We start from the raw sequence: 17,142 nt of genomic DNA on the forward strand, positions 1-17,142 counted from the left end.
AGAACGGGGAGGGAGCCCGAGGTCTTCAGACACCGGAAGGTGCGACGGCCGGCTATTTGACGCGTCCTGCAATCCACCGGACGTGAAGCAGTATTAGAGTCGCAGTTGGCCACGACCGTTTCGTCGATCGCCAGACCCCTGTTTCTGCTAGAACGACCCGGGCATGCACGGCAACGTTGCGGGGGACAATTCTGATATATGGATCCCTCATTCCTGGATACTGATATAGCATTGAAAGAGCGGAGTTACAAAGTCAAGGGAAGCGTCAAACAGCCTCTGATCTCTGTTGAAGAAATCCTGTATATCCCTCCTGGGGGCCTTCCATGGCCAACACTATTCATCAAGAGCTATCCTGTTGAAGCGGCGCTCTTAGGCTCTCTAGCGGGCACTGGCCTCCTTCCAGACTACGGCTTCCTCCCAAGCTTCTTCTCCTGCGCAGCCGGCTCCCTGACCATGATGTCCAGCTGCACGTTCTTCTCCGCACGCTGCAGGTGAATCGTGCGACGGTCCTCGAAGCCGAACCGGCGATAGATGGGCGGATTCTTCTCGTTGCTAGACTCGAGATAGACTGCCCTACCCTCGCGGTCCGCCTGCTTGGTCACATGCTCGATTAGCTTGCGCGCGTATCCCTTCCCGCGCCCACTCGGCTTCGTACCGATGTAGACGAGGTACCAGCTGTCGTCGTCGCGGTCGCCGAGCGTAGCGTGCTTGGTGTCGTGGAGGAGCGGGAGGAACTCGTTGAAGAAACGACGCTTGCCCTCGGCCGACAGTCTGTAATTGAGACGCCACATACCGGAGCGGAGGATGGTCAGGAAGTCGTCCATGTTCTTGCCTGGCGGCATCCTGTACCTATCAGTATATACCGGCATCAGGTCTGGCTCGGAAGACCTACCACAGCGCAACCGCGTCAAAGTCCCCGATCGTAGTCACAAGCCCCTTCAAGATGTGAGCATAGGTGACATACTCGAGAATCTCGACATGGAGATCCCACTTCTCCTCCTCGGTCCAATGCGCACGATCAGGCACATCAATGAAGTAGCGAGCTACATCATCCTCAGCAAAAGCCTCGGCCAGGCAGGCAGCCGCCTCCTTGTACTCCGCAGCTGTGACAATGCGGACGCCATCAGTTGGGGGAGGGACCACGGACACAGTGGGCTTCTGCTGCAGGAGTCTGAAACTGGTGGGAACATCATTGACCTGAACGTTAGCAGACTTCAAGGATGATTTCGACTCGACCAAAGTGACGGCGACGGGGGCAATGGTTTTCGCCATGATTGCGGTGTCGCTCGAGGTTTACTACTAGTATTGATGTGGGATCTGCCGCTTCTCTTGGTGATAGGGACAGCCGTGTAATAAGCCAGCGTGAAGGTGTTGTTGTGAGACGAGGCCCAGTCGCCGTGGGTGTATGTCACTTGAACCGGGTATCTGTAGAGGAAGCCTTCAGTTCAAATCACACTGCTGGACTGCAATTAGTCTGATTGTCGAAGATGGCAGCCGGGTGGAGCAGGATTCGTGGCCTCGATTGCCTGCTATAGTATACCTTTTGCAACGGGATCAATGTTCAAGTATCCTCGGGACGATTACTATCTCCCGTGTGGACTCTTGAAAGCTGCGATCTCGAGACAGTTTCGACTCGAGCGGGAAATCGTAATGAAGTGAATGCTTGACGGATATCAACCGACATCAATAGGAGAGAGCTATGTAAGCTGCCCTTGAGTGAGGAGGCTGCGTTCGGGGTGTGGGATCAATGCGGCTTCCTGGGATTGGCAATGCGCTCGAGGTGTTATCGAAGTGCAGCTTCGTGCGGGGAGAGAGTTGTGGATGTAAATGTATGGCTGCGGGAAGCGTCGGTCCTTGCTTTTTCTGTAGGCGAGGCTTGTCACAAGACCCAGTGATAGGACTTTGTACAATGTCTTGGCTTATTCCAATGCAGTGAGGTGGAGAGGACAATGAAGGATTGTCGGTCTAGCCGGCTGCAGCGGAACAGTGCGTCGTGGGGGTAGAGAAAGATAGAGAAGCGGTTGGTGCAATGGGACGACTGGAGAAGATAGCGTTTCGCAAGGAGATGCTGGATGGTTCCTTGAAAGACTCAAGACGGGGAGCCGTGACTGATATATCCTCCGCCCCAACCCTTGTCCCGGCCGTAACGCCTCCCGACAGAGGTGGAGGCCATGCTAACGGCGGGCCCTGACCCAGACAATTAGCTTGCTACACATTCACTGGTGACAACCTGTCACTGCATCTCAGCGTCGTCCTCGGATCCTGGCGGCTTGATGTCACTGCCACATTGCGGCTTCACAAGGGGTCCAAATGCTGAGGTAGCTGAACAGAGACACGCATAAACGATGACAAGCTGGACGGCGAACGACGGCAGCGCTCGTGTCCAGAGCGGAGTCTCACAGAGGAGCACGCGGCGTTGGTCAGAAAGTGTGGGGTGGGCGGATACGGATCGCCTGTGCTCGGCAGTACTTGCCTGATACGGCTAGCTGACAATTGATCGGGCAGGGTCTCCCAGCAGCGCCTCACACTTGCCAGGCCAGAGCTCGGGCAATTGCTGACGCTAATCGGAATGCTTCCGCAACGAAGTTTGCGATTGGGCCCAAGAGGACCTCGTCTCACGACAATTGACTGCAAACGGCTGTTCTGCGGGGTTGCAGTGATCGCCTGCCACGTCAAAGGCGATGGTAGGTCACCACAGCATAATGATAGGAGAACGGCGAGGTTCATGCATGCTTTGATAGAGCCACTGCAGTTCATGACTAGCCACGTGGGGAGCAGCGAATTGATCGATGGGTGTATTAGATCGCGGCATGGTATCTATCTTCGAAAACTTGATTATGTGTGCATGCATAGTGCGTTGCAATCGGGGCTCTGTCCAGACCAATGGAATCGCGATGCTCTCGTGTACCCGCTCCGAGAGCCGCGATGGTAAATCCATATGAAACAAGAGGGTGCGCTCATCTCTTTACTCTTTAAATCATAGGCCGAATAGCGGCTACAGCATCCGCCGGATCTCCTTCTCCCCCATGTACTTCTCCAGACCAGAGTCTAGATGGTCCCACCACTCGAAGAGCATGCCCTCGCAGATGAGCTTGAACCACGGAGTGAACTTGAGCGACGTATCCTTGAACATTGCCTTGAGGTCGTCCTGCGAAACGTAGCGGCTATCCCGGACCTCATTGGGATTGACGTTGAGGTCGACGTCGGCCTTGATGAAGAGGATGTAGTCAACTACGACACGTTAGCCCCATTTTCACGCTACAGTTCCGGCTCACCCACTCTCATGCTCTCCCCATTTTCCATCGCTCGCAGACTTGTAGTGTATCCTCGTGAGGAACCGGAACTTGTCGAGAGGCACCTGCGCAGCCTGGATGCCCAGTTCATGGTCCAGCTTCCGCTGCGCCGCGCGTCGCACTCCCTGCACCGACGCCTCCAGACCTACACCGGTCTCTCCTGGTATGCCGAGGGGATGCGAGCAGCAGGTGTTCGTCCACATGTCGGGGAAAGTGATCTTCTCCGTGGCGCGCTGCTGGAGAAGCAGCCGGTTCTGGGAGTCGAAGAGGAAGACGGAGAAAGCGCGATGGAGCAACCCTTGGTCAATGTTCTCCATGAGATGGCCTACAATGGCGTTAGCAGATATTATCAGAAGAACGCAGCCATGCTTCAAGGCGAGCTGCATTTACCCCCGCCCCGACTCACAAACTTTCTTGCTCGCGCTCCCGATGGGTATGTCATTCTCATCCAGGACGATGCACACCTCGTCCATCAACCGTATCTGCTCCTCATCGTAGCCCTCCAGCGAGTCGTCGGCGGTGGCGGAATTGTGCGAGGCCCCAATGAGGGTGGTGTTGACTTCGGGGAAGAGGCGCAAGACGTTTTCCGCAGTAATTGCGGGCGCCTGCGTGACAGTGAGGGTAGTACTCATGACTGCGTACTGGAATTGAAGAGAGCAGGTGCGAAATGTGAGGTGGTGGAGGAGAAATAGGTGGGTTGTTGGGGTTAGAAGCGGCAATTGACCAAACAAAGCGCTATCAAAAAGGGACCTTGCAGATCGAGACCCCTGGAACGGAGTGGCGCGCGGGGTCACGTGCCAGTCCGGTCTCAGGCCAGCAGGTACATGCATCGTTTATGCGAAGCTACCGGAATTATCCAACACCACGCTAATCGAAGAATAGTCCCAGCAGATTTGGAGATATCATGAATAGTATTTATTTCCTTTGGCTCTTCGTGTATGTTCACAATGGCGCGTTCTATATACCCAACTATACCAGGCTGCACAGACATCAGCGAGGTGAGGTATCAAACAGAGGAACTTTTCCGTGGCCGGAATGCATATGCCTAAAATCCGAATGAAAGCAAAGCACAGAACTCCAAGTACCCAAATGCGTTGATGCTCAACCCTATGACACAGCTACTGTCTTCGTCTTCTTAGCGGCAGGCACCGCAGCCTCGGCATCAGCGGTGGCGTCGAGCTGGCGCTTCTCCTTCTCGCCGTTGAGCTCCTGCTCTGCCTGCAGAAACTTGGCGTGCTCCTCCTCGGTCAAATTTGGCAACAGAGGCTTCTCCTCCTCGTTGTTGATGTTGTGGTGGAATCTTCGGATGATATCGTCTGTATCGTCGAGCGTGATCTTCTTCACATCCGCCATGGCCTTGACTTTGGCGGTGCATTGCTTGTACTGCGCGTCGGTCATGTTGAGACCAAGCTGATCAGCACGGCTCTTGATAGCGTTCCAGCCAGTGAGCCTGCTGGCGAAGTGCACGTATCGAGACATGCCGAAATCGGCCGGGGAAATGATCTCGTAGGTGGATGGGTTATTAAGGATAGCTTTAGCATGGATACCGGCCTTGTGGGTGAAAGCGCAGAAACCGGTGATGTAGTTGTTGAACGGAATGTTCACCTCGACCAGGTCTGCCACGAGCTCCTCGACTTCCTTGAGCTTCTTGACGTTGTACTTGCTGAGCACGTAGTCGCGGTCGGCTACGATCATCTGGATCGGGTCAGCCTGAGTGAGCTAATGCATTGGTGGATTTCCACGTACGCGGGCCATCAGGCCCCCAAGGGGTGTAATGCCGTTCCTCTCGCCAATACCCAGAACGGAGGTGTCGACATGCGTAGCACCTGCCTCAAGTGCGCAGTAGGCGTTGGCAATCGCACACCCGCTGTCGTTGTGGAAGTGCGTTTCCTAGAAATCGTTAGCTTTGTTTCCAATTCCCGTTTTTGCGGACAGAAGTTTCATAGCTTCGGAGACTTACAATATCACACGAAACCACACCCCTCAGTGTGCGGACAAGATCATATACTTGTCTAGGAGACGCGCAGCCCACCGTATCTGCGATACCCACACGGTTTACACCAACCTTATCCACGGCGCTGTAGATGGACAGCAGATCAACGAGGTCTGATCGGAACGAATCTTCTGAGCTAAACCGGATTTCCTTGCCCTTGCTCTTTACAAACTCAATGACCTCAAGAGCGGTATTCTTGATGTAAGTCATGTCTTTGCCATGACTGTGCTCTCTAAGATAAGACGACGTCCCGATGACCACGTCCAATCCGTCCACACCTGTCTCCACTGCAATTTTGGCATCTTCGAGGTGGCATCGCACGTGAGTGAGGATCTTGGCCTTGAGGCCGAGTTTGCAGATGGCTTCGCAGTCGCGGCGCGATTGCTCGGACGCAGCGGGGCTCGTAAGTTCGATGTCTGGTCAAAGAGCGGTCAGCATATGCAATTGGTGCGGCTTAATGCAGCATGGAGACATACAGTCTACACCAAACTCGTCCAATGCCTTGGCTATCTTGATTTTGGCGTCCAGGTCGAAGTAGGCGCTGGAGCGCTGTTAGCGAACGCACAATAGCCGTGGACAAAGTAGGACCCACTTGGCGAATTGTTCGCCCTCCCTTAGTGTCGACTCGATAATCTTAAAGCGGGAGACATTTGACAAGAAGTCGCCCACAGGGTGGTACGGTGACGACTTGTGCGGATGCGGGTTATGCGGAGTCGAAATGCCAGAAAACCCTGGATGGCTGCCGTTCACAGTGCCGTTGGTGTGCCCGTTCGTCTGAGTGCCATTGACAGGCGCGTTTTCGACCGGAGGACACATTTTTCGCAGTTGGGAAGTAGGGATGGGGAAGCAAAAACTTTGGTGGGGGTGACGGCGTATTTGAAGAGTTCTCTGGTGAGTCAAGGTCACAAAATTCTTCTGGGCTGGTTTTACGATGATGAAAGCGCGCCGCGATCGGCTTGAAGGGCGGCAGGGGCCACTCAGCGGTCCGCGCGATTGTGGAAGGCGGGGAAATGGCTGGCTTGCGAAAGGTTTTCTCACGCGAGCGCTGCAAGCCCTGGAGCGTCATGCACGCCCTGTCCGGAGAAGTCTATCTGGCTTCTCCGCAGCGACAGCTCTGTCAAATGACAATTTGCGAATTGATGAAGTTCGGCAGAACCCGTTCACCGCCCGCAAGCTGCAGAGTCTGCGGCCCTGCTTCCGAGAGGGTTTTGTGGAGTTGGCGTCATGCAGCATCTGAATTGATCCTGGACTGTGGAACACGCCCTTCCTGTTTGCATATGATCACAGCATACCGCTCTGTGACTCAAAGAGATGTCGTCAAGGTCAATTGAAAGCTATCGCCGTGAAAAATACGCGTTGAACGCGAACTTAGGGTAGGAAGACAGCCTTAGAGGCCATATTCCTTCTTGGTGGCAAGCTATAAATCCTATCATGACCCCAGGAATTCAGTATGGATTTTTCTCGCAATAAGAGTCATCTTTCGAGCTGTACGGTCCTCCCGAGTTTCGACCGCAGGAAGTGCGCATCAGTCTCCTCACCCTAAAGCACGCCAAACGCCCCTCAAATCGACCCACACCTGGTCTGACTCCTCGTCCCTCACGCCCTCCTCAACTCCCTCGCCTTCCCCTTAAACCCCTTCGCATCCTTCCTATCCATCAAATACTTCACGCCCTCAAACCCATCCGTAACCCCGGGTACCTCATTCTCCGCGAAAATATGATACTGCGGGAATGCCAGCTCATGCCCCCAGCCCCCAGTCCTAGGCACATGCCTTCCATACTCGTCCTCCCAGGCATTTGCCTCATCGCGCTTCCCGCACAGCACATCCTCGTCGAAGGCGCCGAGGTTGATCTCGAGGGCATCGTCACGCTTGTCGTTGAAGGTTAGCGCGCTGCCGCAAGTGCTGCAGAAGCCGCGCTCGGTGTGCGGGCCGGACGCGTAGGTTTTGTAGGTGGGGTTTGAGGAGAGTGGTGGGGAGATGTGGGAGAGTGGGAAGGAGCAGTTTTGCGGGAGGAGCGAGCCGCCGTGTTTACGGCACATGGTGCATTGGCAGACGCCGTTCTTCTCGTATATTGCGGAGTTAGCAGTGGAGATGCGGCAACGAGAAGGGGAAGAACATACGCCTTTGGGTGGCCAGTCGGATTCGTTGGGGAAGTTTACTGTGAAGCGTATCGCGCCGCAGAGGCAGCCGCCTGAGATGCTGTCTGGTCGATTGGTCTGAGCCATTGGCGTCGTTCACTGTTGCCGAAGTTTCTCAGATTGAGGTTACTGTAGAAGCGCTGATTGAAACGCTCAGTATCATTGAATCACCAGATAATAAAGGTGAGGGCACGCGTTGCATTTATAAGCAACTAGAAAGTCAATGGCAGGGCGCGCTGGGCCGACGCGCAGATACGTGGTCACGGGGCTGCGGTCTTACGTCGTTCTGCCGTCGATGGCTGCGAGGTGTCTTGATGTTACCAATCCCCGTGCAGCTGCCCTGTTAGGATGATCCTGCAGCTTAGGAATACAGTTCAGATCAGTGCCATTGCGGAAGTCAGAGTACGGCTGTGCAGTGGTATTATAGTATTGCGGTTTCCTCCGAGGTATGTATGCGGTTGACAGGGCTTCTTCTCCTCGAAACCCTGGCGGACCTCTCATCAAGCCCCAGCATCCCCAACATCGCACCCGTGACAAAGCACACCATCTGCTGCGCAAGCCACCATACTCTCTTTGCCTTGCTCCTCCAATACCCGTCCTTCCCAGCCGCCGCGCGTGGCCCCCGAGAATACCATTCTGTCAGATGCTTCCGGGAGATCCCTTCGTCCTCCTCCACTCTTGACAGTCTTTCCAACATCCCAAGCGGACCAAATGGAACAAAAAAAAATAAAGCAAAGCATAGAGCATGAGCACACAGGCATATATGAAATCACTTACCGGCTTGTATTCATAAATGGAGAGCCGAACTGGCGTGGTTGCGCTCCTCTGGGAGCCGCACGCTTCCGTTGTATTCCCACGACAACCTTTCGTAACCAGGGTACCATTACCAGTACAGTCGGTGCTAGGCATCACTTGGCCGTAAGTCGTAGTGCCGTTCTTGTTGATGGCCGTGTCACACCCTGTACAAGAAGTAAGCTAACAATCAACCTCTCGCAACGCATCAACGTACAGCACTGATTGTCGTTTGTGCCAGCGTATGTGTAGTTCAAGTTCAAACCCTGGCAGTAGGTGGTGCAGTACCAGCCGCTGTTCGGATTCTTCATGGGACCGAGGAACGTCAGAGCGCGATCTCCGGGTAGATTCCAGTCGTAATCGCTATTAGCACGTCAGCTAGGGTTGTCTGGGAGGTGAAATGAGTTCCAAACCTGTAGCATCCCTTGTAGCTCCAATAAGTAGGAAGGACAGTTGGGATAATTTTTTGCGCCAGAGCAAGCTCGGGGAGCAAAGCCGCCCCGGCTATGAAGTAGCCGATGGCGTTCTTCATAGTTGGGGATCGAAACGAGCGTGTCAGTGGGTAGCGGATCGAAATTGATTGATACAAGTGGATAAGCAAAGACGAGAGTAAAACAAGGGAGCAAAAAGCAGATAACGTGCAGAGTCAACGAGTGGACAAGAGCAGGTTTGTAATGACTGGACAAGTGTGAGCCGTGAACGATGGGGTTAGTAAGCAGACGAAAGCAAAAGAGAGACAAAATGAGAGTGAGGAACGAGACTCTGAGGGAGCGGTGCTCTTATTGTGCGAGTCGAGCGCATTCCTCGCCGTGATTCCAGAATTAAGCGCGTGTGAAGCGCGTCTGGGTCCAAGGGAGACTGGAATGAGCTTGTATACACCAGAACGAGATGAGTGTTTCCGAGCCATATCAATGGCTATTGGCTTCCGAAGATGGAGTTCGTTATGGTTCGGTGATGCATTGACCGGAAGCAGTGGGAATCTGGACTGGACTTTCTAGGGGGGGATGATAACGCAGCCTGGCAAGCAGAAAACGAAGCCCTAGCAAGCGATGGAACTTTCCGAAGGACACTTAGGGGCCTTGAATAGAAGACAATTCCCACGAATTGGCAGCAACGTGAAGGAAGGGTTTGGCTTGGGTATCTGCACTCCAGGGATGCTGCCGGTGAGCGCCGGTGAGCGCCGGAGAGACGCACAATGCTTCTGAGATGGTCATGTTCGCGGCGGATCTGTTTTGCTTCCGAATTTTGTTCACATATATATGGTGGCGATGATGTCTGGAGTATGGCGCCAGGTGCGGTGGGATGGCTTCGGATGGACTAGCGCAGCCTCGGTACCTGATTCGTCCGTGACTTCGCTCCGCTCACGCCGGAAAGGATGACGACTTCCTGGCAGCTTTACAACAGTCGTCGCCCGCTCACTGTTTCCGCTTGCTCTGGCTGTAGCCTCACGACAGTGGAGCAGCTATGCATCAAACTCAATAGACACCAACTATGACCTCATTCCGGCTGCCTCCACCGCAAACCCGACCGTCGCGTGCCTGAGAGTGGATACCAAGTTTCTGCGCCCGCTATGGAACAGACGCATTATTCGTCGCTCGCCAACGTGACTTCCTTCTTGCCGTCCCCGGCGGACCTCCTCTTGGCCGTTCCCCGTCTTCTTTCCAAGGCCGGCGCTTTGGGAGAACACATTGACAGCGTCTTTGGCAAGATCCGGTCCGGAGGCAGCATCATAGCCGAACCGACCGCAGCCAATCTCACCAACGCGACCGCCGCTACGACTTCGGGCAAGTTCGTCCAGGAATCCTTTGTGGCGGCAGCCAGTTCGGCTGCGGGCAATCAGGACGACATGGGCGTCTTCCAGGCGCTGAAGAACGTGGGCTCGTTCTTTAGCTACATCACCTCGAAATGGGCGATTGCCACGTTCACAATCGTGAGACCAACATCGTGCATACGCCCTATTGCTAGACTAATTATGGCCCCGTAGGCAATCCTGCTGAACCGCACCCACTTCTATGCCTCCAGCCGAGTACCGCTCTCTTTCGACCGCGTATACCTGCGCATCGCCCTGTACCTAGCCCCGATGATCCTCTTCCTCTATCGGATACACACCGTCCTCCAAGCCATTCGGTGCCAGACATCGCCGAACTGGTCCGAAATGCAATACGGGGCCCCAGGAAGACAGCTGGACACGGATTTCGGCGGAGAAGGCGGCTTCCTATGGCGAGCTAGCTCAGCCCTACTTTTCTGGGAAGACCTGGAAGACTCCTGCAGGGCGGTGAGGATGTTTCCTATGGATCCCAGCGCACCACGACCAGCGGGGTCTCTCGCGCTGCTCTGGCCCCTCTTTATCTCGCTTGGCTTTGGCCAGTTCGTAGAGACCCTCTCTTGTGCCTTGCAGGGACGTCAGCCGATTCAGGAGGTTGGCATGACCATCTTCGAGCACTCACTTGCCTTTGCGGAAGCTGAGGCAGTCGTAACCCGGCCCATAACACTCGATTCGATCCGCTTCTACAAGCCGAGGTCTGTCTTCACACCTGATGGTACATCGCTTGCCGTCGGTCGGGCAACCTTATCGGCTTTCGCAAACGTACCCACCGAAGTTCTATTGATATCATTGATATCAAGCTTCAGTCATTTCACAAGTAATTTCCTTGCCATTACTGGTCACCGGTCCAAATTCCGACTGGTCACGACGGGCATATGGGGGCTCGCGTACATGTCTACCTTTGCATGGAGTTTCTACCGATTTGCTACTATGGCGACCGAACCTGAACAGCAAGTGGGCATTCTTAGGTTTCCCACTGTCTGCATCGTGGGCTTCATCCCCCACCTTCTTATTCTCGTGGGTATAGCAGCTTGCGGACTCATATATCTCCTCGCCTTTGGCTTTACGGTTCTGTCCCCTCCACCCGGCCAACCCAGCAGTCTTTCATGGAGAGAACGATGCGCCGTTGCGTATGCGAATCTTCACGCCAATATCCACTTATCGGCAATCACTCCGTTGACCATCAACTGGAATGAGGACTTCTACACTGCTATCCTCAAAATCGGGTTTACGGTTCTGACGGCGGCGAGCGAGGCGGTTTACCTCAACGAAGGGACCCGAATCAATGTGCATTCTATGACTTGGCTGGAGAAGAAGAAGCTCCAAGACATCCTCGCACGCCGAAGGAGGTTCCGGCAGAATCTGGCTAGCATTCCGTCTGAGCTGCGCGGAGATCTGTTAGCCGAAGGAGTTGAGGTCACCGATAGGCTCAACGCTGATGTGCCGACTCCGCTTTCTGCATCCGGCTATGCGCGCGAACGAAAGACTAGAGGGACAAATCCGGCTTCGGATGCTTCTCGAGCTGTCGGACGAGACAGCGGCATTGGTCTTCAACAGCGCCGCGGTCGCTGGACTTTGACTTACCAATTCCTGAAAGGGATCTCTAAGCTGCTGGTGGCTATCCAAGCCAGGCTGATAATGGCGTTGCTGCAAAAGATACGGATCACTTACAATCCGCGATGGCTGGTTCGTCTTGCCGGACCTCGCGCAAACGAGAAGCCGCATGTTCCTGACTCCGCGTCTGCCAATGCTCGAAGCTGGACAGCGTCGGAGCCGTGGCTTCTCATTGACGAGCAGACTCGCGTCCGCCCTGATAACACCTTTGATGTCGAAGCGTTTGCAAGAGAAAGGCTACGCAGGAACAGTAATCGTGAGAACACTAGTCACCAAGATTCTGAAGAGCATCTTACCGAATACCTTTACAATTGGTGGAAAGGTGGCGGCAAATGGGGCGATGTAGACACCAGCGGCGATTACGTTCCTTTCCAGGACGACGACACGGCAAGCGTGGTGTCGTTTGCCACGAGCACTGATAACGATGAGTGGTCAGATATGGGAGATGGCCAACGCACACCAACCCGGAATACATACCAACGCAGCCGAGAGTCTACACCAGTGCCTGAAAACATGGTCGATCTGGCCCGCCTATCTCATCTTCTCGATCCAAAGACCAATGAGGACAAAGAAGAAGCCAAATTGCTAGCTCGCCATCTCCAGAGCCCAGGCGTCCTGACGCGGTCGCAGTACCGGAAGGTCCTCGAGCGTGATGAGGCCAAGATCCTGACTACCTCGCGCTACCGGATGGACGGTTTCCCAGACAGCGTACACATGACGCCAGAAGAGGAAGAGCAACTTCTAGAGGACTTTATCCTCAACCGCCGCAACGCCTCAGGAGCGCAAGGCACCAGCACCGCCGGCACCTGGGATACTGGCGCTGAAGGCATGGGTTCGGAAGGGCCACAGTGCGTCGTGTGTCAGCTGAGCCCTCGCACTGTGCTAGTTTGGCCATGTGGCTGTCTATCATTGTGTGATGACTGCCGGGTTGGACTGGCATCGAAGAACTACACTACGTGTGTCTGCTGTCGGACAAATGTGGTGGCTTACTCAAGACTTTATGTACCATGATCATCGGGAATAGATGTATCGTCGGTCTCGTACATGCCCAGGTACTTCAGCTTACAGAAATGTTCATAACTGTATAATGTGTGCTGTGCTGTGACGTCTGCCTCATTTCACATCTCGCGGCTTCCGGATACGCCGCATTGTATGACTAGCTGCTCAGAATGTACTTCCACCGCTAGCGGTGTTGCTTTAGCTCTTTGGAAATATCAAACGTCCTTTGCTGGTAATTCTATTTTCACCCGCTAGCAAACGTTGGAGCAGCCCCTGCAATACCCAAAGTGGCTATCGTCATATCGCTTACGTGGTCTTGGCAAAGGTCCATCTAAAACTCGCGACCCTTACTCTCCCAACAACAACACCACTCAACGACCTCCAACAGCGTGCAAAGCCCACAGATCACGACTGAGCAGCACTTACGAGCTCGGTCAACTGCGAACACCCACTCGACGTCCCCAACTTTTTATGCAACCAGAGCCCTCAAACGAATCCCAAAACGTTTCAGCCCAACAAATTGCCCCCGAGAACTCTTCCTCCCTCCAGCATGGACTCCACGATGATGATCAGCCGGCCTCTCTACTCCCTCGCCACCATGAGGAGCGGAGAGAGCCGTCGCCCCCGAGCGTCTCCGGACGCGAGGGGACACGTACGGGCAGCCGCGAGCGCGATACGGGTGGAGCCTCGCGACTGAGTCCCGGTTCGCCGTCGCCGAAGAATAGGATTGCAGAATATGAGAACTCTTTGGTTCAATCTGCCCGGAAGAGATCTGAAGGGCCGGCTTTTGAGGTTGTCAAATCGAACCGGAAGCCCGATGACAAGAGCTGCTCGATTGCCAAGCTACCGAATGGTGAGTCGAATTCGTGTTTTGGGGAACCCCATGAGAAAGTGTTGGTTTCTCTGAGGATATAGCCCTAGGGGTTTCTTTGGCTCTCGCAAATTGTGGTCACTAGTTATCATTTGCTGACGTCCTCCCAGAAGTCCTGACCCACGCTCTCTCCCACTTGTCCCCGAACGATCTTGCGGCCGTCTCGCTCGTCTCCAAACGCTTCAGTGGCCTAGTCACCACGCCGCACGCCTGGCGCGCAGCCTTCAACCGCTATTTTCCCGGACCCGAGGCTCTTGTTGACAAGGGGGTTCGGCTCGCTATTGATGACGCAGGGGATACGGTTCGCTCAGAGAAGCGGTCGTTTACGAGGCTTACTGCGCTGGCATCCTGGCGAAGCGAATATATTCTCCGAACTAGGCTTTTGCGCTCCTTTACCAGAGGGAAGCCCGTCCAGGTCCAATCCTCTACTGCAGCGCGATCCGGACAAACGCAGACTAATGCGCCTGTCACCATGTATAATGCTCAAACATTCACGACTATAAATCACATCCATGCAACATTCGGATTGGGTCTGAACAAGCGGGTGCCCCGGCTGATCCACGGGGCTGATGATGTCGGTATGGCGACTGCGAGCGATCCCACCACCGGCAAGGTAGATCCATGGGGTCAAAGCGACCCTAATTTCTACGCCCAATTCTCCGAACGCTTTCCTGGAACAGCCGAATGGGGATTGGGTCCCGGCGAGGTAGTGGGATGCCCTAATGTCATGGACGTTTCCGTGCCATATGGGATGGTGTACGGCCAAGGCAGTTCCGAGGGCTCATGCTATTATCGCGCCACCGATGAGCAGCGTGGTCGCTTCGTTGCCGAACCTACGGACTTCTCGATGCTCGAAGCCGGCATTCCCAAGCTTGGCATTGACGGCGGCGCCATCTGCTGCGTGTGGGCTGCAAAGTCCAACGCCATTCCTTCGCTTTCTGAAGGTCTCATTGGACTCCTCATGGGTTCTGCAGCTGGCGTAGTCTCATCCTGTAGCCTCGGCACTGATGGCTTGCGTGGGGTCCGATTGCAGCGTGGCGAGCTTACTGCTCGCTGGGTCCTTAGCCCTGGTGTGCCCATTGTCGCCATAACAGTCGACGAGAACTATTCTCTTAAGAGGCAAGCCCAGAATCGCATCTGGGCTGTCGCTTTGAACGCCCTTGGTGAAGTGTTTTACCTCACCAAGTTTCCGACCCGCAGTCAAGCGCCAAAGGGTCATATTAACGAATACACGGAGTATCTCGCGTGGCTTACTGGACGGAGTGTCTACTGGAACCTTGTCGAACCGAGTAGACGAACGGCGCGACCCGATCCGTATAACGATGTCGAGACTGACGGAAGCTATTCGCCACGACAGTCATGGGACGGTATGTGCTTGAGCAAAGAGCAGGTCTTAGCCGAGACCAGGGAGATTCAGAAGTTCCTATGGAAGCAGCCGAAGGACTTCCGCAAGTCTTGCCTTGGATGGGACATGAGAAGGCGCCTTGAGGTTGACTTTGCCGGCGACGACGGTAATTACGCTGGGGAGGCAATGGTGGTATTCGACCGTGGCTTTGAGGAAGGCGATGTCGCCAAGATCACGCGGTACACTCGATGGAAGATGAGCGAGAACGTCAAGAATAGCGTTATCTCGACACGCGCAGGAACTCCTCAGATTCTTCAGCAGTCTTCTCTCTTTGGCGGTTCCGGCACAGCTACTCCTGATTTGCCTTACCGCAAGACTACTCAGCGCGCTCGAAGCTCGTCATACATGTCTTCCGCCAGTTCTCCCGAGAGGGAGAACCTCGTCGAAGAATGGCGATGCTCCACGCTCACATTCGGTGGGCTCAAGCTCGTTCAGCTTACCACAACTGCGCTGGATCGTTCTACGTTTGCCACTCTGACGATGTCTGAAGACCCGGCGCTTGGCTTTTCAACTGCTTCCACAGCATCGTCACCATACGCTTCACCAATGTCTGTTGCTAGCCAGCCTGCATCTCCCGCGGACATTCCCGGCCAACGCGCGCGTTTCGTAGCTGCCGGAACGAGCACTGGAATAGTTCTTTTGTGGGATATTCGTGCTCCGGTCTCACGCAGCGCCGAATTCGGCAACAACATTGATCCGGTCCGGATTATCTATACGGAATCCCCTGAAATATCTTGCATTGCTTTGACAGCATTGCATCTTGTGATAGGTGGGAACGATGGCCTTGTGCAGGCGTGGGACCCTCTGGCGTCCGACATGAAGCCAATACGAACCTTGAACTCGCGCTTCTCGTCCCGCGCTCGTAGACGGCTTGTGCAAGCTCAAGCTTCTGCACTAGGCGTGGGTATCAATATGTTCGCTGCTGGAGCCATCTGTCTCGATCCAGACCCGACCGTGCTGCGCGGCGCAGTGTCTCTCGGAAACCAAATTCGCTTCTGGAGCTACAGCTCCTCAGGTGCAGACCAGTATAAGAGCAGCAAGCGCCGACTACGTCGTTCAGAACGTGGGAGCAACAATGCCGGTGAGCGATTCAGCACTGCTCGCGTGAATCTCAAGGACTACATTGCCAACGAAAAGCACGAACTTGAGCGCGAGAAGCAAGAACGATATCGCGTGGCAGAACGCATGGCAGGACGATTTGGGGTTGATCTCTTAGGAAGCGAGGAAGAAGCTTTGGCTTATGCCACTATGCTTTCTCAGGAGTCTCATGAGCTGGATCAAGCACGACGAAGGGAAAGCAAGAGTAGCAGTGCTGTGAGCAGCGATACCGTCACGCCCGAGCCTAGCATCCGCGGCCAATCTTCTTCGCCTGCTGTCGACGACCAAGAGTTTGATGTCGACATCGCTGAAGCGATCCGCCTTTCTCTTCAAGACAGCCCTGCGTCAGGCATGTATGGCTCTGGCTCGCCCGCTCCAGGCTTCGATATCCCTATCAAATATGCCAAGGGCAAGAAGACGCCGCCGAAATCAAAGACCAGCCCAACTAGGTCGAAAGCCAATGCAGCGTCGGGGTCTAGCAGGGAAGGCGAGATGTCGGATCTGGAGTTCGCGCTGCAGCTCAGTCTTGCTGAGGAGCAGAGCAGAAAGGAGGCGGAGAGGGATGAATTTCCGCCTTTGAGTCCTAGCCCGAGCAGTGGGACTGGCAGTGGCAAGGGCAAGGGGAAGATGGCTTGAGCGTGGTGTGAGAAGTTCACGGGCGATGGTCGACCGGGGATGCTTCGGTTTCTTCTTTTCGTTGCGGCAAGGTGTGTGCTTCACCCTGGACGGATATACTTTTCGTCGAGGGGTGAAGGCATGCCGCTGTTATAATTTCACGCTTCAATGGTGTTGCCAGCGCGGATGTTTAATAACTCTTTGTGCGATTCCGTTTCTTTTCCTCCTTCCGTTTTCTCGCCTTGTTTCTGCTATTCTCTAATGACGGCGGTCCTGCTTGCTGTCCTAGCCGGAGTAGTCCGCGCTTTGATCTCCCCTACTTGGGTTGAGAACAGTGCCAGCGAATAGCGTAGACATCGCAGCTACAGCCACGGTGCTGCTTTTCTCCTTACTAGACGATTAGCTTTAGTAGTGAGCTGTTCAGTGCGGTGGGGGAGCCGCCTAACGGAGATTCGGTGCGATTTTAGTGAAGCAGCTTTTCTGGTGCGTGGGTTTTAA

The 17,142-nt window shown here is 54.6% G+C and overlaps 6 protein-coding genes across 6 annotated transcripts; 1 reads left to right on the plus strand and 5 right to left on the minus strand.

The window, feature by feature from the left end:
* Positions 1–183: 183 nt before the first annotated feature.
* Positions 184–1,460, minus strand: BU26DRAFT_525547 (uncharacterized protein). The gene is made up of 2 exons (XM_033830527.1): positions 893–1,460; positions 184–843 (listed from the first exon to the last, which is right to left on the minus strand). The coding sequence occupies exons 1-2, from the start codon at positions 1,270–1,272 to the stop codon at positions 405–407; spliced, it is 819 nt and encodes a 272-aa protein (XP_033676017.1). The 5' UTR covers positions 1,273–1,460; the 3' UTR covers positions 184–404.
* A 1,306-nt stretch (positions 1,461–2,766) lies between these two features.
* On the minus strand, positions 2,767–4,016 carry BU26DRAFT_496950 (isopentenyl-diphosphate delta isomeras-like protein 1). The gene is made up of 3 exons (XM_033826272.1): positions 3,700–4,016; positions 3,280–3,618; positions 2,767–3,231 (listed from the first exon to the last, which is right to left on the minus strand). Exons 1-3 carry the CDS (start codon positions 3,923–3,925, stop codon positions 2,996–2,998), a joined length of 801 nt encoding a protein of 266 aa, XP_033676018.1. The 5' UTR covers positions 3,926–4,016; the 3' UTR covers positions 2,767–2,995.
* A 171-nt stretch (positions 4,017–4,187) lies between these two features.
* On the minus strand, positions 4,188–6,300 carry BU26DRAFT_525549 (homocitrate synthase). Its single transcript, XM_033830528.1, has 5 exons — positions 5,879–6,300; positions 5,763–5,827; positions 5,254–5,702; positions 5,040–5,183; positions 4,188–4,988 (listed from the first exon to the last, which is right to left on the minus strand). Exons 1-5 carry the CDS (start codon positions 6,100–6,102, stop codon positions 4,401–4,403), a joined length of 1,470 nt encoding a protein of 489 aa, XP_033676019.1. The 5' UTR covers positions 6,103–6,300; the 3' UTR covers positions 4,188–4,400.
* Positions 6,301–6,742: 442 nt separating this feature from the next.
* BU26DRAFT_525550 (uncharacterized protein) lies at positions 6,743–7,766 on the minus strand. Its single transcript, XM_033830529.1, has one exon. It carries the CDS (start codon positions 7,510–7,512, stop codon positions 6,883–6,885), a length of 630 nt encoding a protein of 209 aa, XP_033676020.1. The 5' UTR covers positions 7,513–7,766; the 3' UTR covers positions 6,743–6,882.
* Positions 7,767–7,822: 56 nt separating this feature from the next.
* On the minus strand, positions 7,823–8,940 carry BU26DRAFT_186020 (uncharacterized protein). Its single transcript, XM_033820457.1, has 3 exons — positions 8,631–8,940; positions 8,435–8,580; positions 7,823–8,384 (listed from the first exon to the last, which is right to left on the minus strand). The coding sequence occupies exons 1-3, from the start codon at positions 8,747–8,749 to the stop codon at positions 8,065–8,067; spliced, it is 585 nt and encodes a 194-aa protein (XP_033676021.1). The 5' UTR covers positions 8,750–8,940; the 3' UTR covers positions 7,823–8,064.
* An 847-nt stretch (positions 8,941–9,787) lies between these two features.
* BU26DRAFT_572254 (uncharacterized protein) lies at positions 9,788–16,665 on the plus strand (the record flags this gene model as incomplete). Its single annotated transcript, XM_033834227.1, has 4 exons — positions 9,788–10,147; positions 10,202–12,504; positions 13,060–13,508; positions 13,637–16,665. The coding sequence occupies 4 exons, from the start codon at positions 9,788–9,790 to the stop codon at positions 16,663–16,665; spliced, it is 6,141 nt and encodes a 2,046-aa protein (XP_033676022.1).
* Positions 16,666–17,142: the final 477 nt, after the last annotated feature.

The sequence above is a fragment of the Trematosphaeria pertusa genome (genome assembly GCF_010094035.1).
Source record: "Trematosphaeria pertusa strain CBS 122368 unplaced genomic scaffold BU26scaffold_26, whole genome shotgun sequence".
NCBI classification, from domain to species: domain Eukaryota; kingdom Fungi; phylum Ascomycota; class Dothideomycetes; order Pleosporales; family Trematosphaeriaceae; genus Trematosphaeria; species Trematosphaeria pertusa.